This window comes from Vigna radiata, chromosome 3, assembly GCF_000741045.1.
Source record: "Vigna radiata var. radiata cultivar VC1973A chromosome 3, Vradiata_ver6, whole genome shotgun sequence".
Classification (NCBI taxonomy): Eukaryota; Viridiplantae; Streptophyta; class Magnoliopsida; order Fabales; family Fabaceae; genus Vigna; species Vigna radiata.
In genome coordinates this window covers 10,994,422-11,011,802 of record NC_028353.1, presented here as the reverse complement: position 1 = coordinate 11,011,802, position 17,381 = coordinate 10,994,422, and the positions used below count along the sequence as shown (strand labels likewise).

Below are 17,381 nucleotides of genomic sequence, written 5' to 3'. Positions count from 1 at the left end.
GTTCAACTACGTAAACATGTAGTTGGTTTAAAAATTAAAAAAATAAAAATACTAAATTTTAAATTGAAAATGATATCATAAATTTTCTTAAATAATTCATATCTCAAAATTAATAAATCTTCTAGATGGGCCTTCTTAAAATATTCATTGAAGAAGCTTTGATGTAGAATATGATGTGATGGAGAACACTGAGGGAGTAGTGACCCCTACTCGAAATCTTTGAAAGAGGAAAACAACCTCACACTTCCATCTGTACTGCTCTTAAGCACCCAATGGTTTACAGCCAAGCATACCACACACTGTCTGCATATTTATGTTTCAGAATTAAGAAAAGTATTAATACCATATATTCTTAATTACATATATTATTTATTATCGATCGGTTATTAAAAATTATAAATTTTATAGATCGTGTAATGTGACTATGTGATTTTATAGTTTTAAAGTAACTATTTGAATGGGAAATAACACAACTAAAAATATGTTAAATTATGTAGTAGAAATATTTTAGTTAAAATTTGCAATACATATCTAATTACATGATAAAATGAAGCATAATGTATTGTAAATCTATAATAAAACTTTTAGCTCGATCAGATGATGAATAAAGTAAGAATCATAATTTTGTTAAGACCAACTAGTGAATATATCAATTTATTTTTTTTTCTCCTTTCTCTCTTTCCAAAAGTGTGAAATTTACACCATTTCTTGATCTAAAATGCTCCTCTTCACCTAAGTTATGTAAGACAAAATGAGTTTGACTAGCTAGTTTGAACTTTTTAGACACATAGTTGGGAGTCCAATCCAACACATCTCTCCTCTCGCAACTATGTCAAGGTGATCATCAATCCTGAGATCTCACAATAAGCTTCAAGTTTATGTCTTGACAATGTCTTAGTCATCCTATCAACAACATTGTTATTAGTATGAACTTTATCAAACTCAAACAACTTAATATCATGTCCAGTGATACCTCAAATAAATATATTTGCACCTAAAATGAAAAGTTCGATTCTTACTAAGATTAATATAACTTTGTCCATAGATAATGGATAGTTATTCTGCACAAAACCAAGCTCTTATAAGAATTTTTTCAACCATAACAACTACTTGTATGCTTATAGGCACAATATTTACATAGCATTGGATACATCAAATTGTCCACTACAAATGCATAAGAAACTTTACTTTCTCAACTTCATTTGAAGAAATTTGTTTAACACTTAGTTTAAAATGAGTAGCAAGAAGAATGCTCATGGCTTAAGCATTTTTCATCTATAATTTTGTAAAACCTTCTTAATGTAATCTCCTTTTATATCCAAATCTTCTTTTCTCTTCTATCATGTATGATACTTTTTTTAACAATCTTTTTAGCAGCTTCCATGTCTTTATGACAAATGAATCACCCGATGCCTTTTTTAACTTGTCAATTCTAGAAATATTTTTCTGAACAACAAATATGTTGTCAACAAAAAATAGAACAATAATAAAGTCATCATCAAAGACCTTTTTAACAAAGACTGAATGATCAAAAGTAATTTTAATCTTCATTACACATAATGGACTTAAACTTCTTGTACCATAGTTTTTTAGCCTACTTAAAACCATATAGACCATTTCTCAGCCTACACATAATCTTCCTCGCCTTCAACAAGAAAAAACCTTCAAGTTTTTTCATTTAAATTTCTTCCTCTAAATTACCATGAGGAAAAAAAATCTTCATATCCATTTACTCAACCTCCAAATCAAGGGTAGTAGCTAAAATTGACACAATTCTAATGGATAAAATTTTCACCATAGGTGGGAAAATCTCATTGAAATCAACACCTTTCCATTGTCTAAAGTCTTTCAAAACTAATTTAACTTTGTACCTTGGAAATGTATAATTAGTCTCTTGTTGATTATGGGTGGAATAAATCATAAAAGTGTTTTATGAGTTATTCATTAGTGATCAAACTCCACCTTCACAACACGAAGTGTTGAATGAATCAAGTTTTAAAAGAAAAGTATCCAGTTGTGTGATCGATTGACAAGTGCGCACCAAGTAAGTTGTAGTACAACCAAATGAGGGTTATCGTTTCCATGGAAACTTAACAAGTATATTGGTAGTTTGTTTTTAGAATTTTTGATTGAAAATAGTGATAATAGTATATATTATATAGATTGAGTGGAGTGGATGTTACGACTAAATTTCATCTCATCCTTTTCCATCGCACCACTACTGATATTGTCTATTTACTTATACAAAACATTTATTGCCTTAGGAGTACTATTTAAATGTAACTCTAGATTCATTTCTAGCATCTAGAACTTAAGATCATCAAACTCTAGTATGATTCATCAATGACTATTTGAATGAATCACTTGCTTTAAGTGCAAGACTATATAATCAACTAAAGTCTTAGATTTATTCCTAAGTAGGTGGAGAATTAGTTGGACCATAACTTGAAACCAATTTCTCATCAATCCCAAATCAGTGAAATAAGATGAGTGATTAGTTCATCTAGCAACAAGAACAAATTAATTCCAAACAGATTAAATGAAAGCATAGATAAATATCCAAGAAAGTTTAGCTACTAGTAAAATATTGCAATGTAATCCCAACAACATCTAGACATAAAATGTACAATGAAATCATCTCTCTCAAGCCTTCAACACTGTATTCCTACTCTACTACTACATATTTAATTCTTCATATGTCTAAAAAAAGGTTTGTATTTATAAAATTTCTAGGGTGGTGCTTAGCTCTAGCTTTGACGCTCAACCGTTGAGGCCTCTATACAAGATTTTCTCTTAACTGCCTTAAGTGTCCAATGACCTTTTGGGGCTTAATTGCAAAAGTTACATTTCAAATCTTTCTAAATCATATTTCTTAGCACTCTATCTATTTTTGTAGCGCTTAACACCATTTTTGGGGGCCTAAGCCGCACATCCTTAAATTTTTTGAAAATATATGCAAAAACATCACAAACACACTAATTTTCTTATTTTCTTACTTTTCTACTCCTTATTTTGTAATCTAAAGTAAAAAGGGTTGTTTACTTGTAAAATATGATTAATTAAAACATGATAAGTGTCAAGTTTATATGGAAAATTAATGTTTTCTAGACATTTATCATTTCACCTAAAATTCCACTTGTTTTCTGAAGTCCTTTTATCCTTAGACAATTTTACCAAGTCATAAGTGTGATTATCATGCAAAGCTTTCATCTCATATTACATTGCTTCTAACCATTGTTGTTTTTCTTTAGTTTTCAAAGCTTCTTCAAAGCACCCAAGTTCTTCCCAATATCAATCAAGGTTACATACTCATTAGAAAGACACCTAGAAGATATTTTTATTAGCTTAATGAACCTCCTAACAAGGCTTGTGGAAATTTAAGTATATCATCAAGATCATAATCATGTAGTATATCATGTTTCTCTTTAGCATCATCAATCATAACCTCTACTCCATCTCCAACATATTGATGATCAACATCACAATGTTATTTATCATTTTGAGCATAAGTCTCAACATTATCCAAACTGTGAATAAGAACCGCATCAGACTACCACTAGTTATATTATTATCTTTCTCACGTGTAGTCTTATCTACCTTGTTAATTTTTTCAACGGTTTGGTCTTCCATGAATTCCACACCATTACTTTTGATTAGCTTTTTCTCAACAACAACACGTGTAAGACTCAAGAAAAATATGGAATTAGAAACGATATTATAGTGAGACTTAAGTGTGCTTTAATGGAATTCGTATGTTTTCACATATTGTAGTGAGACTTAAGTCTAAGAAGTATAAACTAATTATTTTCACATACCACTAATCTAATGACTTTAGTGCCTCAAATCTGGTAGGTCAAATCATGGATGTAGCCAAATAAGTCATCTCTAGTTTTAATTATTGAACATAATTTGACAATTTTTAGGATATTACTGAACAATTAAACAAATCATCGAGCTATAATTGTTTTTTTTTTTAAATTTTATGAAACTACTATATATAGAATTATATTATTATTTTTTTGACTCAACGAATAACGTATAAGCACACAAATTAAGAAGATAAAACTCAATTTCATGTTTGATTTCAAGCATCATTGACCACTAAAGGTGATTGGACGATATGATTCTCGTTGCCAATGAAATGATTTTGTTTAGCTTTAACGTTATCACTCTTCACATTACATTAGGGGAAATTGAACCTTAGATTAAAGTAACATCTATGGTCATCAAACATTTCAAATGTAAGAGTTTATTCATATACTTCCTTTCTTTCGTAGGGTACTCTTGTACAGTTAGTCCATAAATTAATCTTTTTTAACACACGAATGTATGCAGCACGGTGTTAACGTTAATATTATTATATCATTCGATCTAAATGTCTTATACATAAATGTTATGAAATGAAAAATTAAAATAAACAAACCTATACACGACTTGATTATTATTCATATATATGTGTGTGTACGAAAATTGGAATGATATTAGGATAAAATCATTAAGAAAAAAACAATTTTCAAATTAGAAGGATCAAGAGAATAATTTTAAATGAAACTCAATCCAGATTTGAGAAACTAAAATGATATTTAGACCAATATTTAATGATGTTAAATCTTGCATGTATGTTTAATTATTGAATGTTATATCCATATCGTAATCACATAAGAAATCAGATTCCCATATTACAGTGAGATTCATGAGGATGTTGCTTTTTGGAAGTGGAGATTAGGCAAATAGGAATTTATAATTGATTGTTATAACGTAAACTAGGAGCACGCTTGTGATTGACAAGCACATGTGTCTTTGTCCCTTGTCACTTTCTCTAATGTGCACATGTTATTGCCCCAATGTGTGCTTGTCCCTTTCTAGTTCTTCACTTTGATATGGCGTTGGTGGAGGCTCCTCATGCCTTCTTGTGTATGTATTACTCATGACCTAAGTGAAGAATCCAGACCTTTCAAAATCAAACTTGTCTATGGCATTTCTATTCTTCTTCCCCCACCAAATTCCCCATCCAATAATATCAAGGTTTTTCAATTGTGTAAATCAGCCGCTTTTCACTTCAGCAATCTCTTTGTCTGTCTATTTTGTTCTTCTTCACTTCCTTCTATATATGTTGGCAAAAGCATGGTGTAAATGTAAACTACTCATTTCAGGATCTGTGCAGGGAACGACACGTACTTTTCAACTAGCCAATAGGAGAAATCCCAAGTTTTACTCGCAATGACTTAAAACAAGGAAAAACTAAAGGAATCTGGTGTTTGTAGACATACACAGTGCCCTTTTGTTTTGGCTATGGCCAGATAGTTCAAGAGCATATCAATGATGTTGAAATTTTGTAAAGTTATGATTGTCCTTGATTTGATCCAAGGGAAAGAAGAAAAGGGTGGTCATTCATGTATGAGTGTGGGGAATGGTCTTATACCTATTAGAATCTTAGGTAATTAGACAAGAGTTGTTGTCACAGTTGCAAGCAGGGCCACAGCAACCTTCCTTTTAAGTATCAAATCGGACCCACTTCAGATATAAAATTAGCATCTACCCTTTGGTTGGTAACTCTGCTTAAACAGCTTAATCAATTAGTTTGACCAAAAAAGCAGCTTCACTGCACTGTCACCAGGTCTATTTATTGATTTTTTTATTAACTACCCATGTAAAATATATTGGTATAGTCAAGGTTGTCTTTTTTCAAAAAGATATATGTAACAAAATAAAATTATATATTCCCATTTTATTTTTTTCTTTATTGATTTAACAGTCCTTTTGAGACAGGTGAGCTATCAATTCTGGAAGACAATTCTAGGGTTGTATGGTTAATGTAAGGACAAGTATTCCCTCCTTTACTTCCCATATTAAGTTTTGTCCGGTTCTCAATCAGAGGGCACCACAATGCGGTATGGAGACTTTTCTTCACTTATACTTCTAAAAGCAACGGATGATCATTGTGTAAACATACTTCTACCTTTCTCTAGCATCATAACCAACTAAGAACCCCACCATTTCCTCTTGGGTGACGTGTTGTTCCTTTATTGGCCTAAACAACAATAATACTTTAGACAAAACTTGGATAAAGTTGTGTACATGCTGGTGATGTTGTTCTCGAATAAAAAATTAACATGTGTATTATATTCTTTCGTCATCTCATCTTCCTTTCTTATGGTTCTGAGAGGTAAAAATATAATACATGTAATTTCATAATGGATTATGTAAGTCCCTGTCTTGATACTTTAGGGACCAAGTGTTCCCATGTGCGTGTCTTTGTAGTCCTCAGTTGAAATACATGAGCACCAAAAAGTTGGTAAAATAAGGCTGCTCAATACCTCAAGAACCATCATGACCTTTATTTCCATCTTTTGTTCCTAGTGCTTTACCCAAATAAGCCACTCACAAATTTACACACTAGGGTTAGGGTTAGTCACCAGCAAGCACTGACTTATAAATAGAGCTAGAGCTATCTCTGGTGTAATCATCATCCAGCATTTCGATTTGCTTGGATTTCATATTCTGGGTGAAACCATAAACTGATTGGAAACCAAAGCAAACATACACAGAAAGTCAAACATAGAGATCAAGCTTATTAGGGTTTTTTGGATTGAGCATGAAGAAGAGACAGGTGGTGCTGAAAAGAGATGTGGCCAACACTTCATCTTCAGTGACCAGAAATGTAAGATATGGAGAGTGCCAGAAGAATCATGCAGCGAATATTGGAGGGTATGCTGTGGATGGTTGCAGGGAGTTCATGGCTAGTACAGGGGATGGAGGCGGTGGAGCTCTTACATGCGCTGCTTGTGGCTGCCACAGGAACTTTCACAGAAGAGAAGTGCAAACTGAGGTAGTATGTGAGTACTCTCCTCCTAATTCTGCTCGCTAAGGCAAGGGAACAAAATAGAGTGCAGGGTTTGTGTATCAAATTACTTAACTGATTGAATTTTTCTTTCTCTCTTTCTTTCTCTCTTTCTTTCTTTCTTTCTTTCCATATTTCTTTCATTTGTGTTCTTGTAAGCGTGGATGATTTGATTACCAACAAAGAATTCTTCTTGTAAAACAAAATTTAAGCTTCTGGGTTTGTGTTTTGGAATGCTATATATCCAAGCTTTCTATATCTTTTTCCCCAACCCAGCTCCCATTATTTCTCTTCATCCTCTTCTCACATAATTAAGACGACATGATGAGAGATTACTCAATTGTTCAATCGATGATCTAGGGAATGAGATTTCAAAGAAATATATTNCTTTTACTGATATATATTTTACATTATAACCTATATAACCATATGGGTTTTCATATATTCAATATGGGTTTTGGTTTGCAAATTGAATCCTTCCGCTACTGTATTGTTGTCAGTGAGCTGTTCAATTTTGCTCCTGATTGAATATTTACCATGCTAGCTAGCTACAGTTTGATGACAGACATAAATACAACCATGCTATTATACAGTCAAACTGGATCAATCTTTTCACACATATAGATTTAGCAGTATAACTTGGAGTGAAGTAGTAAANAGTTTCNGCATAGTTTAAACAGTAGAAATATAGTTATAAGTGGTTAACACATTATATATGATGTCTGTGTGTGCANAAGGAGAATATGATTTATTGGGTCATTGAAGTAGTTGTTTGGATTGTTCAATTACCTAGTACTTGACCAGTTCAATATTATCTNTTACAAAATCTTTAATTAATGTTCTATATTCTTTTTATGGTTCTTTCCCACTCCCGAGTGCGACAACTAAANGTTTATTGAGCACTGAGAGACACAGCAAAAGGAGAGAAAAGGTGTTTAGATGACTTCTCAACACAACTCTCCCTGTTTCATCTCCATCAATAATAGTGCACTTATAAGGCATATTAGTTTGAGTAAAATTATANATATTCTGCTGAAGTGTGTGTATATTTCTCCTTGTCATGCCTTGAAGGCAAGAAAACAGGTTAGTGTTTACGTGATGAAAATAAATTATCTTTGTCCCAATGATTTAGTGTTTGACATATTATATAATTCCTTAAGGCCCACTTGTATTCAATCATGTTAAGGATATGCCTTACAAATATTTCTTTTGATATATATTGGTAAATTAATTAAAGTTGATTAAAGGTGATTAGTGTTGTTGTGGAGGTGATGACCACCTCTCTTTTGGACAGTCAGTGGAATTTCTCACAGACCACAAGGGAATTGTTCCAATAAAGGCAAAAAAATTAAATAAAAATAAAACAATCCTAGTAGCTTTAATAGTTGGAAGTCGCAACTGCACTTACTATCTTTTGCCTTGTGATATGTATGGGCTTTTCACTTCTTTATTATTGTTGTGATGAACCAAGAATATGAAGGCATGTTGTCTTTGATATCAGTGTAAATATTAGCAATCAATTTTTCCATGGAGTTCTGGAATTGTTATTTTATTATTGTTCCTAGTTCTGGCAAGTACTAATATGCACGAAATTTTATTATTACGAAAATAAAAAATGGAATTTGTCAATAATTGGCATAATGAGAATCTAGATTGTCATGTCAATATGAAAACATTCTTAATATATTACCATTTTTTTCTTTTTGACTTATTTAAAAAAAAAAATTATCTGGACCCTATTAAAAAATTGTGTTGGATAAACTGAATGATATATAACATATATATAATATATATGAAGCATGGGAATTATCTCAAAAGGCAAAAGGCATTGATTTGTTGCCTCAAGTTTCCAGGTGCGTGCCATTATTATAGGTGGATGAAATAGCTATGGCCAAAACTTGTGAATAGAAAATTGAATGAAGGCCCATGGAAAGCACTGAATGTGTGGTGCCTAATATTGTTTGTTTTTGAGTTAGGGATTCATGGAGGATATATATACTTTTAGAGGGCCATCAATGTTTTGGTATATAAAAAATGCCCAATTGCCCAATTTGGATATATATATATATATATAGCAATTTAAATATGACAGACAGAAGCAATGACTAAGTTAGCCACAGAAGCATTGTAAGGTGAAAAACAACTAAAGGGGATCCTCAAGTGTACAAAAGAATAAGGTTTAATCATGCATGTGAGCCCCCTAATTAGGTATAGATAGATGGTTGGCCTTAAAATGTGTCTATGCTTTGTCGGGGATAGATAAGAGTGCATGTCCTTCTTTGTCTTCCTCATTCTCACTCTCTTCTTATAATTTGGCTAATATTCTACAATGCAAAACTGATTATTGAGTCCAGTAGTAGCTTCTTCTTATTTATTTATTTATTATTCCTTCATGCATGATCTTGCTTTTGTAGCTTTACAATAATAATCTCAAACCTGATATGGTAACAAACTTCATGACATAAAATTGATTTAACTGGTCCGTTGAAAAATCGGTAGCTTTCCGAATGAACTTTTATTATTACCAAAACAATCTCATGCAAAATGAAGCAATACAAATGATGGTGATGGGACTTTGCATTGATTTCTTTTATGTCGTTATACCATGTAAAGCAACCTCGACCTTTGGAAGGAAACTTGCCAGTGTGTGTTCTTTTGGTGGTGCGCATGAATATCTAATAACTTTGTACTTAAACTCTTATACAACAGTAAATTTTACACAGATTATATATTGGAAGAGTTAAAGAAAAGAAGAATATAAAATGTACAAAAAGAAGAAGATGGTGATGCATGAATTATATAATAATAATGATGATATCTAATAGGGTCTACTCTGAAGTGGCTGTTGTTTGGAGTATTTGGAAGGAAGTTTGTTGAATGATTTATATTTATGTTTGAAGATAGAGGCCTAACAGAAAAGGATGAGAGATTAGAAAGCTTGTCCTTTACCTAACCTAACCAAAACCAAAGGTGATGATAGTACGAATAATACATATATCTAGATATATAGCTCTAGGCGGCTGAAAAAGTTAATATTAATACTCTTAATCTCCATCATATATGTGTTTAGAGAGATATATATATAGCCTAGAGAGAGAACAAAAGTAGGTTTGTGTTACTAAGAGGATAATCTACCTTTTATGTAACAGACAGGGAAATCTAGTTTGGATAACATGAATAACATCTAAAATGTGTGGGACGTACTAGTTTTAAAATTTCGGTTGTTTTTAGATAGTTGATCACATTTTCAGTTAAGAGTCAAACTTTATGAAACTTATTTGTTAAAAAATATTAGATGATTTTAACCAAAGAATTTATAATAGGCATTATTATGATGTTTATCGTTTTATATAGACGGATATTTTAAAACTCATCAATCATATACTATTACATCACTTATATTATAAAAAGAGTTAAGGCCTAAAATCAAGAAAACTATATCAAATCTAGGTAAAAAAAAAAGAAAAAAGATTTAAGGATTAATTATGTTTAAAGTTTCTAATAAATTTGGGAACTTAAGTCCGTAATAAATTTTTGTGATCTAGTGAGTACTCAATATATTTATATTTTGTAATTGAATCACCAACTTCGATTATGAAGTCCTAACCTCTTTGACTTGACAAGGAGACCTTTGAGACTAGTAAAGTCGTGGCCAATTTATTTTATTTACGAATACAACTTTCATACAACAACATAGGGTAAAGAGAAAACAACATATAATAGTTGGGTATGTGTTAGTGGAATTGGACATGGTGATACTTCAAGTGATTATTATGGTGATTACAGAGATTTTAGAATGGGAAGGACCAAGTGAATAAAAAAAAAGTTAGTTCTATTTTATTGTGATTTGTTTAATCCTTCAATTCACGAGATGAGAGCATACAAGCAATATAAGATTGTAAAAGTTAGAAAAAGGAGAAAATATGAAAATTTTGATCATTTTATTTTTCCAAAAAAGGTAACTCAAGTGTACTACTTGTCTTATCTTAGGGGAGTTGTTGATGATAAACATACTTTGTAAGTTTCTTATCACATACATGAATATCTTGTTCATGGAACAATTGAGATGACTCAGTTGATCAACTACAAGATGATGAGATTAATACTGAAAAGGTTAATTTGGATATTCTTGGATCTGTCAAAGAGAAGGTTACTTGTGGATTACACAAATAATAATAATAATAATATCTGAGCCCAACTATATAAAGGATTAACATCACTCTCTACCCAAAACCTTAAGGCAATGTGTTAATGGGTCTTTCATCTTTTTATATAGTGCTTTACTTTCTTATTTCGATCCAATGTGGGACTTAGACTCACACTTGGATTCCCAACAATCTCCCCCTCAAGGGTGAGTCCCTTTCACATAGGTACACTCCCCCTCTAGCGGAAGAATTCCCAACCAACCACAACTACGAGTAGCCCTTTTCAATCGTTCCAACCGTCATTTATCTTAACGGGTTGCTTACCTGAATATCCTTTGTCAGGAAGACTTTTCGGTATAGGGATCATTATATTCGTCTGAGCCAGTCACCAAGACAAACCATTGGCTCTGATACCACTGTTGGGTATATCGAGGAGGAGGTTACTTGTGGGTTACACAAAGACCAATGAGATCTGAGCCCAACTATATAAAGGATTGACACCACTCTCTACCCAAAACCTTAAGGCAATGGGTTAATGGGTCTTTCATCTTTATATAGTGCTTTACTTTCTTATTTCTATCCAATGTGAAACTTAGACTCACACTTTGATTCCCAATAATCTTCCCCTCAAGGATGAGTCTCTTTCACATAGGTACACTCCCCCTCCAGCGGAAGCATTCCCACAACCATTTGTAGGGAGGTTCAACACACACATAAGTCTCCACACTAGTAAGATATTATCTGCTTTGGGTCAAGCCCTCACGGATTTGCTTTTGGTACCACTCCAAAAGGCCTCTTACCAATGGAGGTATCTTATGTATATATAAACCCATGTTCATCTCTTGTTTTATCTGATATGAGACTTTGTTTGTACCCAACATCCTTCCCTCAAACAAAGGATTATGGTTCTCCACCTCCATTTCCTCTACAACGGAAGTCTTTTCTTTCTTATCCTCGAGTACACCATGGTCAACATTGAGCATCTCCTTGCTCTTTTTCACGATCCATGGTCACAACACTTAGCATCTCTTGTTCTTCACCTCTCATGATTCATTTGGCTATTTGCCACTAGCCACCTGCCAAGGCTTCACCTGATCATGGAGGGACATACTCGTCTGAGCCCGGTCTCCAGACCTAAACCATGGGTTCTGATACCATTTGTAGGTAGGTTCAACACACACATAAGTCTCCACACTGGTAAGATATTGTCCGCTTTGGGTCAAGCCCTCACGAATTTGTTTTTGGCACCACTCTAAAAGGCCTCTTACCAATAGAGGTATCTTATGTGTATATATACCCATATTCATCTCTTGTTTTATCTGATGTGAGACTTTGTTTGTACCCAACAGATATAACACATGCAAATTATTTTACATAAGTGAAAAAGGAAGAGGAAGATTCTATGCAAGAGGAAGAGGAAGATAAAGTTTGTTCTTTTTCTAAAATATGTTTAGTATTATAATAGTTTTTTATGATATGTTTACATGGATGGTATTATTTTAGTATTATAGTTATGATACTTACTTATAATTTCATGTTTGTGGTTTTAATCTATTATTGAGATTGTGGTGTTATTTTAGTGATTTAGTATTGCAATTTTTTTTTTTATACATGGTTTGGAATAGACATGTGTTTCTAAATTTGATACATGTAGGTACTTAAAGGTGTGGACCCTATTAGTAAATGCCTTGAGACTGAACCTCTAGGATTGAACCATTTGGTATTACTAATCGATATTGGTGAAGGGGAGGCCTTACTAAATCCCTCCTCTTTTGAAGGTACATAATAGTAATTATTTGTATATATCCATTTTTTTTCCTACTTGCTCTCCACCTCTCATGACTCATCTGGCTATCTGCCACTGGTCACCTACCACGGCTTCACCTTATCATGGAGGGACATACTATTCAAAGCCCGGTCACCAGACCTGAACCATGGACTCTGATACCATTTGTAGGAAGGTTCAACACACACATAAGTTTCCACATTGGTACGATATTGTCCGTTTTGGGCCAAGCCCTCATGGATTTGCTTTTGGTACCACTCCAAAAGACCTCTTACCAATGGAGGTATCTTATGTATATATAAACACATGTCCATCTCTTATTTTATTCGATGTGGGACTTTGTTTGTACTCAACATAAGTCTCTTCCTGTAATATGATCTCCAACGTCTTTCTCGATTTCTTACATTAAGAACATTCTCATTTCATAATTGTGTGGCCAATATTGGTACATGTAAAGGAATTTCTTCATTAGTGTTTATTGTTGTATTATATTGTTTATTGCTCTCTCCCTTTTTATTATTATCTTCAAAAAGTTTTTATTGGACATACATATATATGGCTATGTGTTTGTTGATCACTCTCTCTAACATGCTTTGGACATCTGCTTAGGCTTTAAGGGTTAATGAGTAGGAATTCTTCTAGCATTAATGTTTTTCTTGTAGTGTTTGAGAGAAAAAGGTGCATCTGAAATGTCTCAATTCATACAGAAGCATGAAAGGATCTAGAAAAGAAACCAATGTGGATGGAAAGTGTTAAATATAATGAAAACTATGTATGAGATTAATCTTCTTTGTGTTGAATACATAATGTCTTCTATTTATAATGGAAGAAATATGAGTTAAACTCAAAATACAAATAAAAAATAATAACAAACAATTTAAAAATAAATATAAAATAAAGATAATATATCTAATACAGAGGATATGTAGACACAACTAAAAACATGTTGGAAGTAGATTTCTTCACACTAGAGTGGATCAAATAAAAGAAATCATGAAGCTACGAATAGTGCATCTCTTCACTCTAGAGGATCAAATTCTCATCGGCTGTTATGGAAGAGAATAGTAATATTATTTTATTGTCATTTTTATAACTTAGATTCCTAATATAATTATATTAAATAAATTTCTTTGTCAATTATAGAAGGAGGAGAAAGGAACAAATTCATCATTGATTGGGTTTTATTTTCGTACACACAAAAGAAAAAAAAAAGGACCAAAGTTGGGTTGGTCTTCATGCAAAATTGGCTTTTGTAAGTTTTCAATTGTTTACTTAGTTTTTGTTGAGTTTTTAATTTCTTAGGTTTCATTAAGTACTTTCATTTGGAACTTAAATTTGAACAAATAAAAAGTGAGTTAACGTCTCAAAGCTCTATGTAGAATGCTGGTGATGGTGAACGATCCATTCACGAAATGCCATTTAATTGGGACAAATGGATTGATTCAGTGGGTAGAATGTTTATTTCAACCTCATGTCAACAATCACATTTTGAAGAAGTTCATGCTTCAAGAAGTCAAATTCAAACATTAAATGAATCATTACAAAGACAAGAAGAAGAAGAAAAAGAAATGCAAAAGCAAAGAAAAGATAAAATATAAATGAGAAAAGAGTTGATTGAGACAAAAAAATCAAGTAATAACTTTAATGATGAGAATGAGAATGACAACGATAATGATCATATGGAAGATGACGATATTTATTTATTTTATTTTTTACTTGTTATATTAATTTGATTTTGCAATGCTTATGTGTTTTCACATTTTCTTTATGGCCACAGGAGTTGAATCTTGAGCCTTCAGCTTATTCAATTATGAAAGACAGGGATAAGAAATAGTGATGGAAAACTTAGTTTAAACATTATTTTGATTTGTGGAGGAACAGTATTATAAATATTCAAACTAAAAAAAAATAACATAAATGAATCATAGTTCTTATTTGTAATTTTTGTTCTTTTTTTTTTCTTCATCACCATCAAAACAAAAATAAAATCAACAAAAAAAAAAACCCTAAAATGCTTTACAGTTAAAATATCATTTATCATTTGAAAATTAAAACTTTTTCTATTATTAAATTTTGGAACTTTATAATTTCATAAGTATCAAATATTTCATTAAACTGATAAATTAGTGGTTTAGAGGTAAAATAAAAACCGCAATACTGCAAAATAACCTTAAAAGTAATAAAAAGAGTATGATACTTAAAAATTATATTTTAGATCCTAAAAACTAGTTAATTCTACCATCAGTATTTACTTTTATATATAGAGAGAGAAACATTATACATTAAATTAGTTTAATTTAATAAAATATCACTATGTATATAGTTATTTTTCTATTAACTGTTGATAAAAATAATTTCTTCAAAACAATAAATTTTAGCATAATGTGATTTGTACTAGAAATTGTACAATGTAAACTTGATTTTCTATGTATGTGTATTATTGGATATTGCATGTCAGTGTCCTCTTCTTCTCTCTCTCACATTTGATTAAGAAGTTAATTTGGTGAATTTAGGTAGGCATTCTCTGTATAGGGCAGTTTGTGACATGAGCAGGTCCTCTTGCTAGGTCACATGGGTGTGTGCACAAGGGCAACAAGTACAGCAAGAGTTGTATCATTTGATGGTTGGATTTAGTAGTTTCAATATATATGTCAAGTTTACATTGCGACAACACAAACCGGAACCACCGCTGTCCTCTATTAAACCTCTTTCATCCCCCTTACACACACATAACTTTTCCATCTTCATATTATGCACCTATAATTATATTTCTTTCTGTCTATGTCTGTGTTCTAACATATAAAGTTGACATCACCTTATCTCAAACTATAACTATAGGTACTANCTTTCTGTCTATGTCTGTGTTCTAACATATAAAGTTGACATCACCTTATCTCAAACTATAACCATAGGTACTATGTTTAAGGAAAATATATTTTGATAACATCTTTTTAATAATATCTACGCATCATTATGTAATTGGTCTATGTTAGTATTTATGATTATTATTATTAATTGTGAAATAATTTTGAACTAATCACATAATTACACGTAAATAATATTAAAATATTGTCAGAAAAATGTTGTCAAAATATCATATCCTATGTTTAATTCACTAGTGCAAAAACACTGTTTAACGGTTAAAGGATAGCTCAACATATATTAATGGACGGTGACATTACCGTAAATAAGTTGGTAAACAAAACGTCGGTTTCTAAGGCAACCGACGTGTATGATATAGTAGATGTCTGTTCTGTCCTAACCAGACATCCAAGGGCTTGAGGTAGGCGAGAAGACAATCTTTTCTGCCCATTAACGTCGGTTGTGAGAGGGGGCAGACGTCTACCTGACTGCAATTAATGCTCTTCACCTAATTTCCAAGCGCTTAGAGGTCACTTAATAAAACACCGATGTCTATAATGTTATAGATGTCTCTTCTCCCTTAACTTGACGTCAATGGGCCTGTCAGGAAGGCGGAAAGACAGTCAAATTCTGCAATATAGACTCGGTTTTCTGAGGGAGCGACGTCTATGTAGCTGTTATTAATGTTATTCACCAAACTTGCAAGTACTTTGACGTCTAATGGAATCGGCGCCGATGTCTAAAATGTTATAGACGTTGGCGCCCCAGGACAACCGTCGTCTACTTCCCTGACAGGAATTGAAACGTCATTCCAATAAGCGCCATAGACGTCGGCACCCCGTGTGTCCGATGTCTAAGGTGCATGCAAAAGGCAGATTAAAAGTTATCTTGGACGTTATATTAGTAAGCTAACTGACGTCTAACTGACTATAGATGTCGGTTTCTGCAGTAACAAACATCATCGTCTTCCTCTCCTTTTTCTCTCTTGCGGCATTACATTCCAGGTGCGTCTTTTTTTATTTACACCTTTTAAACTTTGTTGAGTCCGATTATATTAGTCTTTCATCGATTATCTTCTGGTTCAACTGATTAAAATTTCTTTTCCTTGTGTTGTGTTTTAGTTCAATTTTGTTCCTCTCTTGGGGTAACGTAGTACCACATTCTGCCTTTGCTAGCTGCCTCCCAGAAAAAGCGGCGTCTTTTGGATTTCTTATGGCGTTTCGACCCAAAAACGACCCTGGGTCGTTAACTAGTTATCGTTTCACCATAATTTTTCCCTCTTGCGGTTGTTAATAAAAGTTTACTTTAGATTAAAATTTTATAATTTTTACCTACCTTCCTCCATGACCCTTTTCCATGACAAGCATATTTCCATTGCCAAAGTTGTTTAGACCCTCAAACTGTTGAACCGTCCACTTGTACCACCTCATGTGTTAGGGGCTGGAAAACATATGAAAGGAAAAGGTATAAGAGGGACCGAACGGTTGGTACCGGCAAGGAAGCTTCCTAGATGGCACGGCGGGAAACTAATTGGAGTAATGACCGAACGGTTGGTAGCGGCAAGGAAACTTCCTAGATGGCACGGCGGGAAACTAATTGGAGTAATGACCGAACAGTTGGTAGCGGCAAGGAAACTTCCTAGATGGCACGGCGGGAAACTAATTGGAGTAATAAGAGGAATATCTTGGGAGGAGATTCAGAGGGAATTAATTAGAGTAATCACGACCAAATCCTAGGATATTATTTA

General features: G+C 32.8%; 2 protein-coding genes across 2 annotated transcripts in view; one reads left to right on the top strand and one right to left on the bottom strand.

Annotated features, from left to right (window-relative positions):
• The first annotated feature begins 6,239 nt into the window (after positions 1–6,239).
• LOC106757409 (mini zinc finger protein 3-like) lies at positions 6,240–7,112 on the top strand. The gene has a single exon (XM_014640079.2). The coding sequence runs from the start codon at positions 6,596–6,598 to the stop codon at positions 6,866–6,868; it is 273 nt and encodes a 90-aa protein (XP_014495565.1). The 5' UTR covers positions 6,240–6,595; the 3' UTR covers positions 6,869–7,112.
• Positions 7,113–16,194: 9,082 nt separating this feature from the next.
• The window catches only part of LOC106757028 (phosphoglycerate mutase-like protein AT74H), an 8,539-nt gene continuing 7,352 nt past the window's right edge, over positions 16,195–17,381 (bottom strand). Inside the window, exons 5-6 of the mRNA XM_014639610.1 lie at positions 16,970–17,059; positions 16,195–16,234 (exon numbers count right to left, since the gene is read on the bottom strand). Coding sequence (XP_014495096.1) covers positions 16,195–16,234; positions 16,970–17,059 — 130 coding nt within the window. The remainder of the gene's footprint in view (positions 16,235–16,969; positions 17,060–17,381) is intronic.

What these genes read in the sequence shown, in the direction of transcription:
- LOC106757409 (XM_014640079.2), top strand. Translation starts at nt 6,596, where the DNA reads ATGAAGAAGAGACAGGTGGTGCTGAAAAGAGATGTGGCCAACACTTCA.